This window comes from Macrotis lagotis, chromosome 1, assembly GCF_037893015.1.
Source record: "Macrotis lagotis isolate mMagLag1 chromosome 1, bilby.v1.9.chrom.fasta, whole genome shotgun sequence".
Classification (NCBI taxonomy): domain Eukaryota; kingdom Metazoa; phylum Chordata; class Mammalia; order Peramelemorphia; family Peramelidae; genus Macrotis; species Macrotis lagotis.
This window is the reverse complement of record NC_133658.1, coordinates 611356610-611371539: the sequence shown is the minus strand read 5'-3', so window position 1 is coordinate 611371539 and position 14930 is coordinate 611356610. Positions and strand designations below refer to the sequence as shown.

At 39.9% G+C, this 14930-nt stretch overlaps 2 protein-coding genes across 7 annotated transcripts in view; one reads left to right on the top strand and one right to left on the bottom strand.

Annotated features, from left to right (window-relative positions):
* The window catches only part of C1H2orf76 (chromosome 1 C2orf76 homolog), a 127378-nt gene extending 118057 nt beyond the window's left edge, over positions 1–9321 (bottom strand). For all 6 annotated transcript variants that reach the window (XR_012474130.1, XM_074215002.1, XM_074215005.1 and 3 more), the window contains exon 1: positions 9243–9321. Coding sequence is in view for 5 of the 6 variants with exons in the window: in XM_074215002.1 (XP_074071103.1) it covers positions 9243–9286 (44 nt within the window). In the remaining variant the exon portion in view is untranslated. The remainder of the gene's footprint in view (positions 1–9242) is intronic.
* A 102-nt stretch (positions 9322–9423) lies between these two features.
* DBI (diazepam binding inhibitor, acyl-CoA binding protein) lies at positions 9424–13844 on the top strand. The gene is made up of 4 exons (XM_074215007.1): positions 9424–9527; positions 10271–10388; positions 12310–12372; positions 13513–13844. Exons 1-4 carry the CDS (start codon positions 9519–9521, stop codon positions 13584–13586), a joined length of 264 nt encoding a protein of 87 aa, XP_074071108.1. The 5' UTR covers positions 9424–9518; the 3' UTR covers positions 13587–13844.
* The last annotated feature ends 1086 nt before the right edge of the window (positions 13845–14930 follow it).

Below are 14930 nucleotides of genomic sequence, written 5' to 3'. Positions count from 1 at the left end.
CCACTTAATCCCATTGCCTTGCAAAAACTAAAAAAAAAAAAACCTCTAAGAATATATAAAAATATATTTTTTTTGAAGGGGCAAAGGATGGGAATCTGAAGGGGTACTCAAATTCTGGAAAGGATGAACAAGTCATAGTATATGATTGTGATGGAATTCAATTGTACTCATCAGCAAAATGACCAGACAAAATTCCAGTGGACTAATTGATGAAAAAAGCTACCTGCCTCCTGATAAGAGAGGTGGACTCAAAATAAAAAATACAACAATTTTTTTGAATTCAACCAATTGGGAAATTTTGATCCAACTATAATGTTTATGATGGGGTGAGAGGAAGATGAGAAGGCAAATCTTGATAATTTTTTTTAAAGCTATATTGCAAAAGGTTAAAAAGACTCATACAAAAGTCAGCACCTAGGGGCGGCTAGGTGGCATAGTGGATAAAGCACCGGCCTTGGAGTCAGGAGTACCTGGGTTCAAATCCGGTCTCAGACACTTAATAATTACCTAGCTGTGTGGCCTTGGGCAAGCCACTTAACCCCATTTGCCTTGCAAAAAAAAACACCTAAAAAAAAGTCAGCACCTAAACAATGTTTTGAGGAACTTAAGAATTCTTCCAAGTGGGGGGTGTGAATGTTTTACAAATATCAAGTGAAAACCATTTATGCCAAGGTACTGAAGATGAAATGTTATGTATGGGCGCAGTTAGTGAGAAAGTCTGACTAAAACTTAGTGCATATGAGGGAACTATACCAAAATACTAGAAAAACAAATGGGATGCTGATTGCTGGGACTTTAACATAAGGTTAATTTAACTAATTGAGCCATTCAAGATTTTTGAGGAGTGTATTGACATGATGAGATGTGTTCCAGGAATATCAAATGATAGCTGTATAGTAAGTAGATGGGTTAGAAAGTAAAGAGCACGAAGGTAAGGAAATCAGTTAGGAAGTCATTACAATAATCCAGGCAAAATGAGAAATTAAATTAGTGGGAAAAGAAGTTTCAGAAATAGGACTCTCAAGACTTTGTCATTGGGAGTTGAAAAAAGAAGCATTAAAGGTAAGTTTAATGTTGTACCCTTAAGTGACTGAAAAGAGTAGCAGAATCAGAAAATGGGTTAAGTCTGAAGAATGCCTTTTGGGAGGAAATATAAATTTGATTTGAGAGGACTCATAGATTTGCAGCCTCCAGACCCCTCAACAAGCATTTAGATCTTCTTTGAGATCAAAATGCCTATGAAAAGTATCCTGCAAGCAGTCAGTTCTCCAGCAAGACTGAAGTTCAAGCAACAAATTAGGGCTGTCTATATAGGTTTTGAAGCCATCTACATAAAGATGTCATTTGTATCATAATTGCATATTTGCAAAAGGGTCATATCTACCTTCATAATACCATAAAGTTGGATCTAGAAAGGACTTTATAGGTTATCTAAAATCTTTTCATTCTCATGAGGAAACTGAGACTCAAAAGATTTTTTTTTTTTTGGTTTTTTGCAAGGCAATGGGGTTAAGTGACACAGCTAGTGTCTGAGGCTGGATTTGAACTTAGGTACTCAACTCCAGGGCCAATGCTCTATCCACTGCGCCACCTAGCCACCCCTGACTCAGATTTTAAATAACTGGCCTAACATCACATAGGGAGTCCATGACAGTTTGGATTTTACCTCTGACTCCAAGTCCACTTTTTTCCCCCCTATACCAGGTTGCCTCACTAAAAATGATTAGTTTTTTCTCAAATAAGATCTTCAACCCTGGATCATTAGATTAAAAATTGGTTATTAGATCATAAATTGGCTAAGGTCAGGAATGATATCTTTTTCAGCTCCTAGCACATTTTGGACAAAACATCTGATAAACAGCTGTCAATTGTTGACAAATTATCAATTATCACACAAGGTGATCCCATGATTCCCCCTTCATGGTTGTCTAGTGTGTACAATATTATTTGCTGCTATAAAAAAGGTATCAACATTGCTGTGTCTTTTTAAATTTTTCTTAAGCAGCTGCTACATTTACTCTTTCAGTAGTTTACCTGTGGCATACCAGAAAGCCAGGTGTAACTTCAGAGAACCTAAGTTCAAGTTGAAGTTTTAGTAATATATGTGAAATTGACCAAACAACTTCAGGAAATTGGACTTCTCTCTTTTAAAATCCCTTCCAGTTCTAGATTCCTATAGCTAACTTTTCGTTTGTTTGTTTGTTTTTTAGGTTTTTGCAAGGCAAACGGGGTTAAGTGGCTTGCCCAAGGCCACACAGCTAGGCAATTATTAAGCATCTGAGGCCGTTTTTGAACTCAGGTATTCCTGACTCCAGGGCTGGTGTTCTATCCACTGCATCACCTAGCCACCCCCTAATAACTAATTTTCGATGGGCTAAAAGCCAATTTGTTTTTTGAATTCTAAAGGATGGGAGGAGTAAAACCCGAGTTCAAATCCTATATCAGATATTTACTGCATGAGCCTAAGTCACTTAATCTCTAAACTTTAGTTTCCTCATTTCCTGGCCATCTCTACACCATAAGGTTGGTATTCTATCATATTTATCTCCTCACTAGAACTGTGGACTCTGTCCCTAAAACAGTAGGCTCCAATAGATGGGTTTTCAAAAATACTTTCCATGACATCAGGCCTCTATGGCATTTTCTGATTATCTACACACATTGCAGGTATCATCTCTCACCTCTTTCCAGCTATCCCTCATGTGTAATGTTGACTCATGAGATTGTTTTTGCTTTTGTATATTCATCCCCAGCATTCAGCACAGTGTTTGATACATACTAAGTGGAAGCCAATCTGCAACATTCAAGTTCAACTTTTGCCACTTCACAAATTCTCATTTTTACTACTGTGTTGGCATCCATACCCATTCACAGTTATACACAATAGAGAAAAAAATAAGAGGCACATCTGCAAGTTTATACTTGCAAATAGGAGGAAATAAGTGTTCAAGCTCCAAAAAGCGCTAAAATAACCTCTCAAGTGCATGATGAGGGAACTGAAAAAATGGATAAGCAGCAAAGTTTGTGGGCAAATGAGTCATCGGCCACTCTGTCTCTTTTTTGTTATAAGTTCTTGTTATGTGTTTTCAGTTATTAGTATTTTATTTTTTCTATTCATGGAGATAAAATTTCCAACCTTCATTTTTCTAAGATTTTGAGTTCCAAACCTTTCTCCCTCCTTTCCCTCTGCTCCAAGGCAGCATTCTGATATATTACAAATGTACAATTTTAAATATTTCCATATTAGTCATTTATGAAAGAACCAAAACAAGAGAAAAAAATTTTAAAAACCATTTTCCATAGTTCTTTTTCTAAATGTGGATGGCATTTTTCATCATAAGTCTTTTGGAATATTGCTGAAAAGACCTTAACTCTTAGAGGACATCACTGCCCCTGCTGCTCTTCTCTGTATATTATGGGTTATTTCTTGGCTACTGTGTTTAAAAAGTACATATTATCAGAATAATGTTTTGTTATAAAGAATTGTTTGCAGAAAAGTATTTTCAGCAATCTCTAGCAAAAGATTTGATGGTCTCACCCTGAACCCCTAAGGTTCAATGTATTCAAGTTTTCTACTTTCATGAGGTTTTCTAGGATTGTTACCCCCTTTTGAGGATTGACCACACTTAGCAAATGTTTAATCTGCCTATTTATTAAAATATCCTTTGTAAAATTAACTCACAGGGTTGTAAACTGCAAACTTTAAAGTGTTCTAAAATTTCTTCCTTGTTCTTGACTATATTCTGGATAGCTAAGTCATGTTACTATTTAAAAGGAGGTAGAAATCTCAAGTAATTTTTAATACTGTGATCTTTAGGCAAGTCAACACTGTCACAAAAGCAACCTACAGATCTAGCACATTAAGGGATGTTAGTGCAATCCAGTACCAGAATGGGTTATCTATCACTGGTTATCTTCAAAGATTAGCTAACCCTGAGTATTTTTATCATTGGTAAAATGAAAATAACACTTTCACTGAATGTTTCAGAGGGTAGCTATGAAGAAAATACTTCACAAATTTTAATCATTTGATAAATATAAGGTCAACACTATTTTACAAGATATCCATGTTTATGATAATAGGACCAGTAAATCCCAAGGTACCTGAAAATTCTAAAATTCATCAATTCCTAGGATTACATCTCCAACTAACCTACTAGTATGTATATGAAGTCAAGTGAAGAGAAGGATGCATTATCCAAAACACCCTAGAAACAACCAATCATCTTATTAGGCATATTTCAATATAACTGATTTCCTCTGAAATCCTTTGTTTTTGATTGTATTCAATTAAAAATGTTATTGCAAGATGAGGTAAACTGGCTTCATCAGACTGGCAAAGGGGTCTGTGAGATAGACACATATTAAAAAACTACTAGCTAGGTATGTATAACTAGGGAAAGATATTTATTGACAGCATTGATTTGTTTTGTTTTATTCTGACCAGCTTATAAGAAAATTTCTGATAAGAAAACTCCATCTACCAAGTCAGTCTGGAAGCATTAAAATATACAGATTTGGAGAGCGGCATGGTACCCTCCCCAGGTCATAGAGACTAGGTGATAGAGGCAGAACATGAAGTCAGGTCCTCTGGTACTTTAAAGACTGCTTCATTAAAGCACTAATTTCTAAAACAGATCAGAAATACACTCCAGAAGGTTGCCTGTTAACTCAAAATATCATTATGAAATTTCAGACATATACACACACCCATACATATATTTAGAGATTTTTTTTTTTGCTCTGGTAAATTATCTTGTAATCAAACCTATTCTAAATAAGGTATTTCAAAAAAAAAAGGCAATCAGTGCTTTAGTCTGGAGTATAGTCTAAACAGCCAAAAAAGACAAAGCAGTAACCCCAAATCTGTCCTATTCACAATTGGCAAGATTAACTCAAAATCCAACACTACAAAATATGTTTTGTTTTTTTAATTAGGAAATTCACAAGAAATAATTCAAGAGAACCCTGGAAGACTTATATGAACTGTTATCTAACAAAATGAGTAGAACCAGGAGGACAATTTCTACAATGACCATTTCACCATAAAGGAAAACAAACTTTGGAAAAAAAAAAAACTATGATCAAAGCAAACCAGAAAACTGATGATAAATCAAATACCTTTTGGCACAAATGACACACTAGAAGTAGATAAAAACATGCATTTTCAGATATAATCAATGTATGGATTCTTGGCTTAATTACAAAAGTTTATCACAAATTAAAAGTACTTATTGGGAGGAGAAAGGGAAGAGAAATAACAGTGATACCAAAGACAAAAACTTTTAGAACTGTATCGCATCAAAGGATTCAAAGGATAGTTACCAAAAAAGAAAAAAAGTGGCAAAAGATACCTTTGTGGTGGGAAGTGCTATGGTATATTTCCTCATTGTTCTACCTCTTCCATTTACTACCTGGACTCTAGGTGGCACAATCTGTTAAGATTGTGCTAAACTAAAGTGGGGAAAACTAGAGTTCAACTGCAGGTCAGACATTTAGCAAGGTATGCCTGCCTCAGTTTCCTGATCCCTTAGATGGGGATAAAATAGAACCTGCTTCCCAAGGACATTATGCAAATTTGTTAAGTTCTTTGCAAATCTTAAAGCACTATATAAATACCATTATGGGCCTTGGGCAAATCACTTAGCCTCTCAAAGTCTCAGTTCTTTTTGAGCAGGACTAAAAGACTTCTGAGGTTTAAGTATCCTGCAAAAGAATGGTTAGCATCAGAAAAAGTAAATACTGACCAATCAGCATCACAGATTGAGCTAGAAACTACCTTAAAATACCATCCAATCCTGAGGTGACTAGATGGGGCAGTGGGTAGAGCACCAGCCCTGGAGTAAGAAGTAGAATCTGAGTTCAAATCCGGCCTCGGACACTTAATGATTACTTAATTAATAATAATTATGGTCTTGGGCAAGCCACTTAACACCATTTGCCTTGCAAAAACCTGAAAAAAAAAAGATACCATCTAATCCTAACCATTGTAAATTTTGCAGGTGAAGAAACCGAGACCTGAGAAAACAATCAGTAAAAGTGGAGTCAGTATTTGAACCTATGTCCTCAAACTTTAATCCAGTAAAACTTACTAAAACCCACTATAAACTTCTCTGAACTTTAATTTCCTCATCTGAAAATAGAAATAAAACTTGCCTATCTCACCTAGCTGTAATGAACAAAGGCAATCTAGTCTACATCAAAGTTAGGTGTTTCCACTTGAGATAATTTTAGAGGTAGAAGGAAAGTTAGCTATCAGGCAGTCTAAAGTTCTAACCAGCCCATTTTTTGATTATATACTTCCCTAAAAATACCCATTACTCCTATTGTTCAAAGTTCCTCATTTGTTCTATCCTAAAATCCATTTACACCTACTATATAAATTTCTATTATCCTGTCACTCATTTCTAATTCCTCTGAGGTTATTTGTTCCATGAGTCCTATGTAACAGCAGTAAAATACTGGTAATTAAAGAGAAAGACCATTTATTTCAGTGGAAAGTCTGGGGTCATTCCAAACTATTAGGTCTTCTGATAAAGAAAGGGTTCTTAGTTTTTATTAAACCAAAAAAAAAAAAAAAAGGTGACCAAGGGAACATTAACAATTGTAGAAAGGGTATACTTGTTAACATCAATACTATCAAAGGAGATAATAAATACAATGTTCCACAAAGTTTAAAGAACATGTTATCTATAATTAACTAAAAATGTAGAAAATACAAGATCCCAATGTAGTTTTTCAATTACAAATAAGTTAATGTGCATAAATTCACCAGGATGCTATTTTCAAGGGAATAAAAGATTTTAAGCATTCTGATGAAAAGAACAAAGCTAAACAGGAGTTTTGAAATCCAAAGTTTTCTTGATAGTCTTTGTTTCTATTTCTGTAAAATTCCCGGTTCCTATGGCCTTATCAATAGTTTAGCTGGTGTTAGGAAGACAAGTTTACATTCAATTTTTTCCAGAGTAATCTTCTCAAAATACATCTGCTCTGATTCAAGCTATTTTTTGAAAGACCATTTTCTAACTGATTTTTAAAGGTATTATAAGTGATTTAAAGGATTTTTTTAATTCTGAACTTTAAAAATGAAGAGGATTTTAAGATACCAGTACTCCTTATTCCATACCACTTTCTTTAAAGATTGTAATAAATTTAACATGTTATACTTTCAAAGTTGTAGAGCTAGTTTTGTGCTTAGTTCTGTTCTCTTCATTTTCAAAAGATATCTTAAAAATGGACTTTTAAAAATTTTTTTCCTTTGCAGTTTATGACTAAGGAAGAGTTGGAGAACATCACCAAAAACAAACTAGATGATTTAGATTACATTAAATTAAAAAGCTTTTGAACAGAAAGAAAAACACTAGCTGAGATCAAAAGAAATGTAGTAAATTGGTAAACAATCTTTACAACTAATGATTCTGACAAAGGACTCATTTCTAAAATATACAGAGAACTGAGTCATATTTTTAAAACAAAAAGCCATTCCCCAGTTGACAAATGGTCAAAGGATATGCAAAGGCAATTTGCAGATGAGATCAAAGCAATCCATAGCCATATGAAAAATTACTCTAAATAATTACTTATTAGAGAAATGCAAATTAAAGCTTCTCAGAGGTACCACCTCACACCTCTCAGATTGGCCAATATGACCAGAAAGGATAATGATCATTGTTGGAAGGGTTGTGGGAAAGCTGGGACCCTAATTACACTGTAGGTGGAGCTGTGAACTCATCCAACCTTTCTGAAGAGAAATTTGGGACTATGCCCAAAGGGCAACAAAAATGTGCATACCCACTGATCCAGCAATGGCACTACTGGGTATATACCCTGAAGAGATGATGAAAAAGGGTAAAAACGTCACTTGTACAAAAATATTCATAGCAACTCTGTTTGTGGTGGCAAAGAATTGGAAATCAAGTAAATGTCCCTCAATTGGGGAATGGCTTAGCAAACTGTGGTGTATGTTATGTCATGGAACACTATTGTTCTATTAGAAACCAGGAGGGATGGGAATTAAGGGAAGCCTGGAGGGATTTGCATGAACTGATGCTGAGTGAGATGAGCAGAACCAGAAACACTGTACACCCTAACAGCAACGTGGGGGTGATGTTCAACCTTCAAGGACTCGCTCATTCCAACAGAGTAGCAATCAGGGACAATTTGGGGCTCTCTGCAATGGAGAATACCATCTGTATCCAGATAAAGAGCTGTGGAGTTTGAACCAAGTTCAAGGACTAGTCCCTTTAATTTAGGAAAAAAAACCAGATATCTTACTGTCTGATCTATCTCTTATACTTTGTTTCTTCCTTAAGGATATGATTTCTCTCTTATCACACTCAATTTGGATCAATGTACAACATGGAAACAAAGTAAAGACTGACACTGCTTGGGGGGGGGAGTAAGATTGAGGGGAAAACTGTAGAAACTCAAAATAAAATCTTTAATTAAAAAAAAATCAAAAAACAATTCACAGCTAGGCTCCTAAAGTAAAAAAGTAAAACTTATTTCCCTTTTCCTTGCCGATATCCTAGGCAGGCCTAAAAACCTATCCATGAATTTCAGTTTTTGAGTTCCAAATAGCAAACTTCCAAAAGTAACTGCAAACTGGAGACTACCTTTAGTTACAAAAGCTCGGTTCCACAATTATTGTTCTCGGGCACCAAGATTTGTGAGGGACTTTACAAATATCCCGGTTTTTAGTCTCACAACCACCTATTTTATCATTGGAGAAGGTGAATCTAAACGTTTACATTGTGAACCCAGACTCTCGGATCAATTCTCCCGCCTGGGACGTGATCCTTGAACCCGAGTGCCTAAACGTATGAGGCAGAAGCAGATGCACCGGGGGCCAGGGCAGAGCACCCACCGCCCTGGGCCAAGGGGCAGCAAGCCCCGGAGCCGGGGCATCGAGCTCCTACCAAACAAGGACGCCCTAGAGGCGCCGCGGATGGAGCCCCGGCCCTGGAGTCGGCAGGGCCCGAGTTCAAATCCGCCCTCAGACACTCGAGCCCCCTCTCGCCGTCCCCCGAGCCGCGCGCACCCAAGGTTCATTGGGCAAGTGGGGGAGGGGAAGGGGCCCTCGGGTGCGTCTCCTTCCAGGCTCGAACCCCCACTTGCAAGCTTCCTGGTAGCGAGGACCCCAGCCCCGTTCGGGTGTGGGCCGCAGCGCTCCCCTCCTCGCGCCCGTGGAGCCGAGGCCCGCCCGAGGCCCCGCCACCCGCCTCCCACACCCGCTTCCTTACAGAGCGGAGCGCGCCCGTCCACTTCCGCCGCCGCCTCCCGGCATCCACCTCGGCGCCCCCCGCCCCCCGCGCCGCGCCCACCTCAGGCCAAAAGCCCCGGAGCCGGAGACCCGGCGAGGGGCGGGGCGGGGCGCCCCCCGGGCCGGGCTCTGATTGGCCGCGCGGGGTCTCCTGAGCCGGGGGCGGGGCCGGGGGCGGGGCCGAGGCGGGGAGTTGGGTCCGTGCGCCCGCGGCCTTCTGCAGCAGCTCCGCCGCCATCCTCCGCACCCCGGCAGCATGGCTCAGGTACCAGGCGCCCGGGCACGGCCGAGGGGCCGCCGCGGGAGGCAGGGCGCGGAGCGGGCACGGCCGGCGCCTGCCCCAGTGTCCCGGCCCTCGTTTTGCATCCGAGGATCCTGAGCCCCCGAGGAGGGAGGGAGGCGCCTGACCGCCCGGAGATGCTGGGGGGCTCGGGGAGGCAGAGCGGGTAGCGGGGGCTTGGTGCGGCCTCCGGGAGCGGGCGCGGTGCCGCCGCCCCGGGGCAGTGGGGCAAAGTTCATCCCCGCGGGGTGGCGGTGCGGGTGCCCTCGGACGCACGCGGCCTCCTCCAAGCCGTACCAGCCTGCTGACCTTCTAGAACCCACTCCGGGCCAGGGCCGGGGGAAAGGGCCCAGCACTGCCCGATGGAGGAGGAAGAGCAGCCAACACAACCTCCTCCCTCTAGGGAGAGGGAAGTTGTGTCCAAGGTCACACATGGGCTAAAATTCGGCCTCCCCAAGACTAGCCGTCTTTCCACTACACCCCCCCCCAAAAAAAAGCTGTTCTCGGGCACCAAGATTTCTAAGGGCCTTTACAAAGATCCCGTTTCCGTCTCCCAACTAGCCATTTTACCATCGGAGAAACCGTACCTAAGTTTAAATTGCCCGGAGACGTGTTGTATTTGAACACAGACTCGCAGATAAATTAAGTTCCTCTACCGCCTGGGACCTTTCTGAGTGCCTGAAAGTGAGAGATTTAATTCTTTCCTTCCTTGCTTCCTGACAATGCAGGCTGAATTTGAACAAGCCGCCGAAGAAGTCAAAAACCTGAAATCCAAACCGGATGACCAGGAGATGTTGTTCATCTATAGTCACTACAAACAAGCCACAGTCGGAGATATAAATACAGGTACTGGTGGGTGTAGTTGAGAAGTTAATGAATGCATTAATGGAGAGTTGGTGATTGATCTATAGGGTAATTTTAAATTATTAAAAGTGTGAAGGTAGTCTTGTTCCTTCCAAAGTAATTGTTGACCTTCAGCTTCAGCCATAGCCCTGATTTGTCCTTTCATGCTTTTGCAGAGGATGTGTGACAGGAAAGGATTAGAAGGCAGAATTAAGCATTAAAAGATCCTAATCCCGGAAGAGTTTCCAAATTATCTGAAAGTTCTTTGGTCTGTTATATTTTGGCTGGTAAAGCCCTGGATTTTGTTTGGCCTTGTAGCATACACTAATCTGTTTAATGATAACAATATGTTGTCTTGAGCAACCTTGATTTTTCTCCTAAGCAAGGAATGTGCTCCTGAGCCCTTCCTTGACCTGATAGTTCAACAATATAACATTCTGAAACAAGGAAGCTTAGAAATATAGTTTAGCAGTCAAGACAATTTAGAGGACCTCTCTAGAACAGTAGCACCTGAGCTCAGATAATTTCCTCATAGAGAAACCACTTCTGTTAGATCTCATTTGGGTGTCTGTGGTGTTCCCAGCACTGTTCAAGGCACGAGAAAGAGAAGACAGGAAAAAAAAAGGTATAGTTCCTGCTTGTAAGAACTTTACAGTCCAGTTATAAACATGGATACCAAATAAAATGTTCTGCAAAGAACAGCAGGCCTGGATTCATGTTCCAACACAGCATCTTCATCACTATTTAGCCTCTGACAGGTCCCTTAATTGTTCTGAGTTTCGATTTCTTCATTCTTTAAGATGTGGATATTTGCATACCTAAGGCTCAAATAAACTAATAAATAAATGAAGTAAACTAAAAAGTCCCTTCTAGCTTTAGATAACATGCTAAAATAGAAAGCACATAAAATTTGGAGTCAAATCCCTTGAGCTTTGCTCAGTTGGATCATTAATCCTTCAAAGAAGATTGTAATTGGATGATTTCTGAGGTCCTCTTAGTGCTAAAAATGTGTGACTTTTACAAAGCAGTATCACTGCAATCAAATGTGATGCTGCATGGTACATACAATAAGCATTTTGTTTTGAGCCAGATTAGCCTGGAAAAGTTTTGTGCATGAAATAGTAAGTATACTTGCCCCTCCAGATTTCCCCTAAGAGAAGCACCTCCATGGAGACCAAAATGCCTTAAAAATAGCTAAGGAGTACTGGGATAGTGCTCTGACTCAGTGACATAACCAAGCACTGCTACAATGATTTTCTGTAAGTCCTAGAGTAGACTCCACATCTTTTGGCATCTGTTCTTATTTGCTGGGGTTGAGGGCGATGGCTCTTTGTCAGCATGTAATTGCCCAATCTTGGCTCCTTCCAAAATCTGGTCTGAGTTGGGAGCATTCCCCTTCTCCTGGCATTCACTGTTCATTGAACAAAGATCCCTTTGATACCGTCAGACAGAGGAAAGGAAATTTTAAGAAGAGGTTTGAATTTCTTATATGTATTGTCTACTAGTATAAAGTCAGGAATTACTTCAAAGAAACCTTGGAATTAATATTTTGTAGACAGTCCCTATTATTTCCCCTTTAGTTGAAAGTCACTTTAAAGCATTAAGATTCAGGTGGGCTTAAAGCAAGTTTCTTTTCTATTAAGAAAGTTGCTGGAGGGGACAGCTAGGTGACTATGGATAGAGCACTGACCCTGGAGTCAGGAGGACCTGAGTTCAAATGTGACCTCAGTCACTTAATAATTACCTAGCTGTGTGGCCTTGGGTGTGTCACTTAACCCCACTACCTTGTAAAAGGGGGAAAAAAACAAGTTGCCAAAAGCTTTTCCTTTATTCAGTAAGCATTTATTATGTGGTATGAGTCTTTTGGAATCATAATCCTTCATCAGGTATTTCACTTGCTTTTTTTACCCCCCTCTTGTTTAAGAGCGCCCAGGTATGTTGGACTTCAAAGGCAAAGCTAAGTGGGATGCCTGGAGCTCTTTGAAAGGTAATCATCCTGTTCTCATCAGCTCTTTAATCTTTCATGGTTCAGTCCTGAAAAGGAGCTTTCATCAGGGCCATATAGATCAACACTTAATAAGAGCATGTGCAAAGAAAATAAATTGACTCTGAGCTGTTCAAGAAATAAACAGTCACTCACTTAGTGTGATAGCTTTCCTGGCATGGGGTGGGGGCGCAGGACTTGAAATATGTTGATAATATCAGAGCCAGTATTTCTTACCCAGGAAGTGGCATTCAGGGTAAGAAGGTAAGCTTCCTCCTGGACCCAGTGTGGATCCACTCTCATTATTCTCTTGTAACCATCCCTCCCTACCACCACCAGTGTTTTGGTGGTGGGTACTAGAGATTTACACAGCAGCTTTGAAAGGAAGTGTTCCAACCCCTACTTAATCTTGTGACAGCTAAAAACCTGGCAAGGGGGCTGCCAGTTTGGCACTGAGTTCGCATTGGCTTTTGTGTTCCTGTTGGCTCTTTTCAGAATGCTGTCTCTGTCTTCATGTAAATGAGAAGCCCCTGGGGTTCAAGAAAGAATTGTAAAACCCCCTAGAATTTCCAAGTAACTGAAAAATAAAGAATACCTTTCTCCATTATTAGTTAACTAATTGTTATTCAGGAGTCCTGCTTCTCTTTCCTCCTCCCCTCACTACCAGGGTACTCCCACTCTCCCCTTCTTCACAAGTATAATCCTTGATGGTATAGCCTTCTTGGTGTTGGCACAGGGAGACAAAGATCTGCCTTGTCCCTCTCTAAGACCTGGCAGCTCTGGCCCAAGGGACATGGACCAAAGCCAGCATCAGTGATGGAATTAAGCTACCAGTTTGGCTCTCCAACCCCAAGTAACTCTGGGAGGGGCAAGCCCTGGAAAGATTGCTTGCTCAGCTGTGGGATCTTGGGGTGGGGTGAGGTGGGGTTGGAAATTAGTCTCTGCCATTCACTCATGATAAATTTTTGACTGAAGGAAGCTCAGACCTTATCTTCCAGCAAATTTAAAGACACATTTCATGCCAGCATAGAGTTGCTTGTAGATACAAACAAACAGCCATAACAATATGGGAGCACATTGCAACTAAGTAGTCTCAGTTCTTTTTTTCATTGCCTGACAAAAACCTCTGTTGGTAATTTACAGGGAAATCCAAAGAAGATGCCATGAAAGCTTATGTTGCAAAAGTGGAAGAACTAAAAACAAAATATGGAATATAAAAGAAACTGGATTCAGACATCAGCGTGCACTTTTGAAGCTAAACTAAAATAATGTTTGATTTCCTAATGCTGTGGTCAAAGTCAAACCAGTGTAAATAATGTGCAGCAGTGAGAGTTGGTATGGCTACTCTAGTCCCATGAGGTTACACAGCTATCTAGCTGTTGAATTGGAGAGCCAAGTAATTAGTAATCTTGGTTCAATAGTTTTTAATAGTTTTCTTTAATCTGTAAATCAATAAAGTGCTTTTGTTACTTTAAGTCTGGTCAGTGTCCCATAAGTTAAGGAAATTTTGCCTTCTCTATCCTATACACTTTAGCCTATATCTTACTTTATTAGGTACTAAGGGAGAAATCAAGCTCATTTGTTGAGCCAATATTTGAGTTCCCAATATATGCAGGAATCTCTGTCAGTACTTGCCTTTTACCATCTACTAGGATTGATAAAGGTATATTAATAAAAGACTATGTAAAAAATCTAATAACTATGACTTAATGTAGCACTTGCAGATGATGTTTCAATATCATTTCATATGATCTTCACAACCCTGCAGAGTGGGTGCTGTTAAAGCAGAGAGACATTAAGTGACTTAGCCAGGGTTACACAGCAGTAAATGTCTGAGACTGGATTTGAGTCCATCATTCTTTATTCACTGAGGCACAAACAATTTTAAGAGAGATTATGTTCAACTAAAGGAGCAGAGAAGATCAATCGGGAAAGTTTTGAGCCTATGTACCAGGTGCTGTTTAAGCACTAAGCAAAGAAGAAAACAATCCCTGTGCTCTCACAGTAATATGTTTTAGTGGAGAAGATATTATGTATACATAAGCATAGACATATACCAAATGAATGCAGGGGAAAGGGGAACTTTGTAGCAAGAAGGAATAATTGATTCAGGTAGAAAATAGCTTTTGAACTTTAAAGGAAGTTAGAAATTGCAAAAGTTAAGAGTTGAGAGACTGCATTCAAGGCATGCTGGTGTAGTCTTAGAGATGAAATGTTCTGTTGAACAGTAACCAGACCAGTATGACTTTAATAGTACTCTGGGAAGAATAGTATGTGAGAAGACTGGAAAAACTGGAAGCAGTCGGGATGGTTAGAGATTTAAAAGCCAAATGGAGAAGTTTGGCTCTAGAGACCATAAGAAGCCACTGGAGTTCATTGATCAAGAGGACAATAGTAAGATCTGTGCTTTAGGAAAATAACTAGAAGAACCCTGTAAGATAATGGAAAAACTTTTGAGATAACTGTTGTAATAGTCCAATGGCTATGTGAGAGGTGGGGGAGTGGGGGAGTAGGGGAGTAGGGTGTGAGGACCATGGAGAAAAGATTTGACTAGAATAGAC

Coding starts and splice junctions, on each gene's coding strand:
- DBI (XM_074215007.1), top strand. Junction 10,389..12,309: donor AGTCGGAGATATAAATACAG/GTACTGGTGGGT, acceptor CTCTTGTTTAAG/AGCGCCCAGGTATGTTGGAC. Junction 12,373..13,512: donor TGCCTGGAGCTCTTTGAAAG/GTAATCATCCTG, acceptor GGTAATTTACAG/GGAAATCCAAAGAAGATGCC.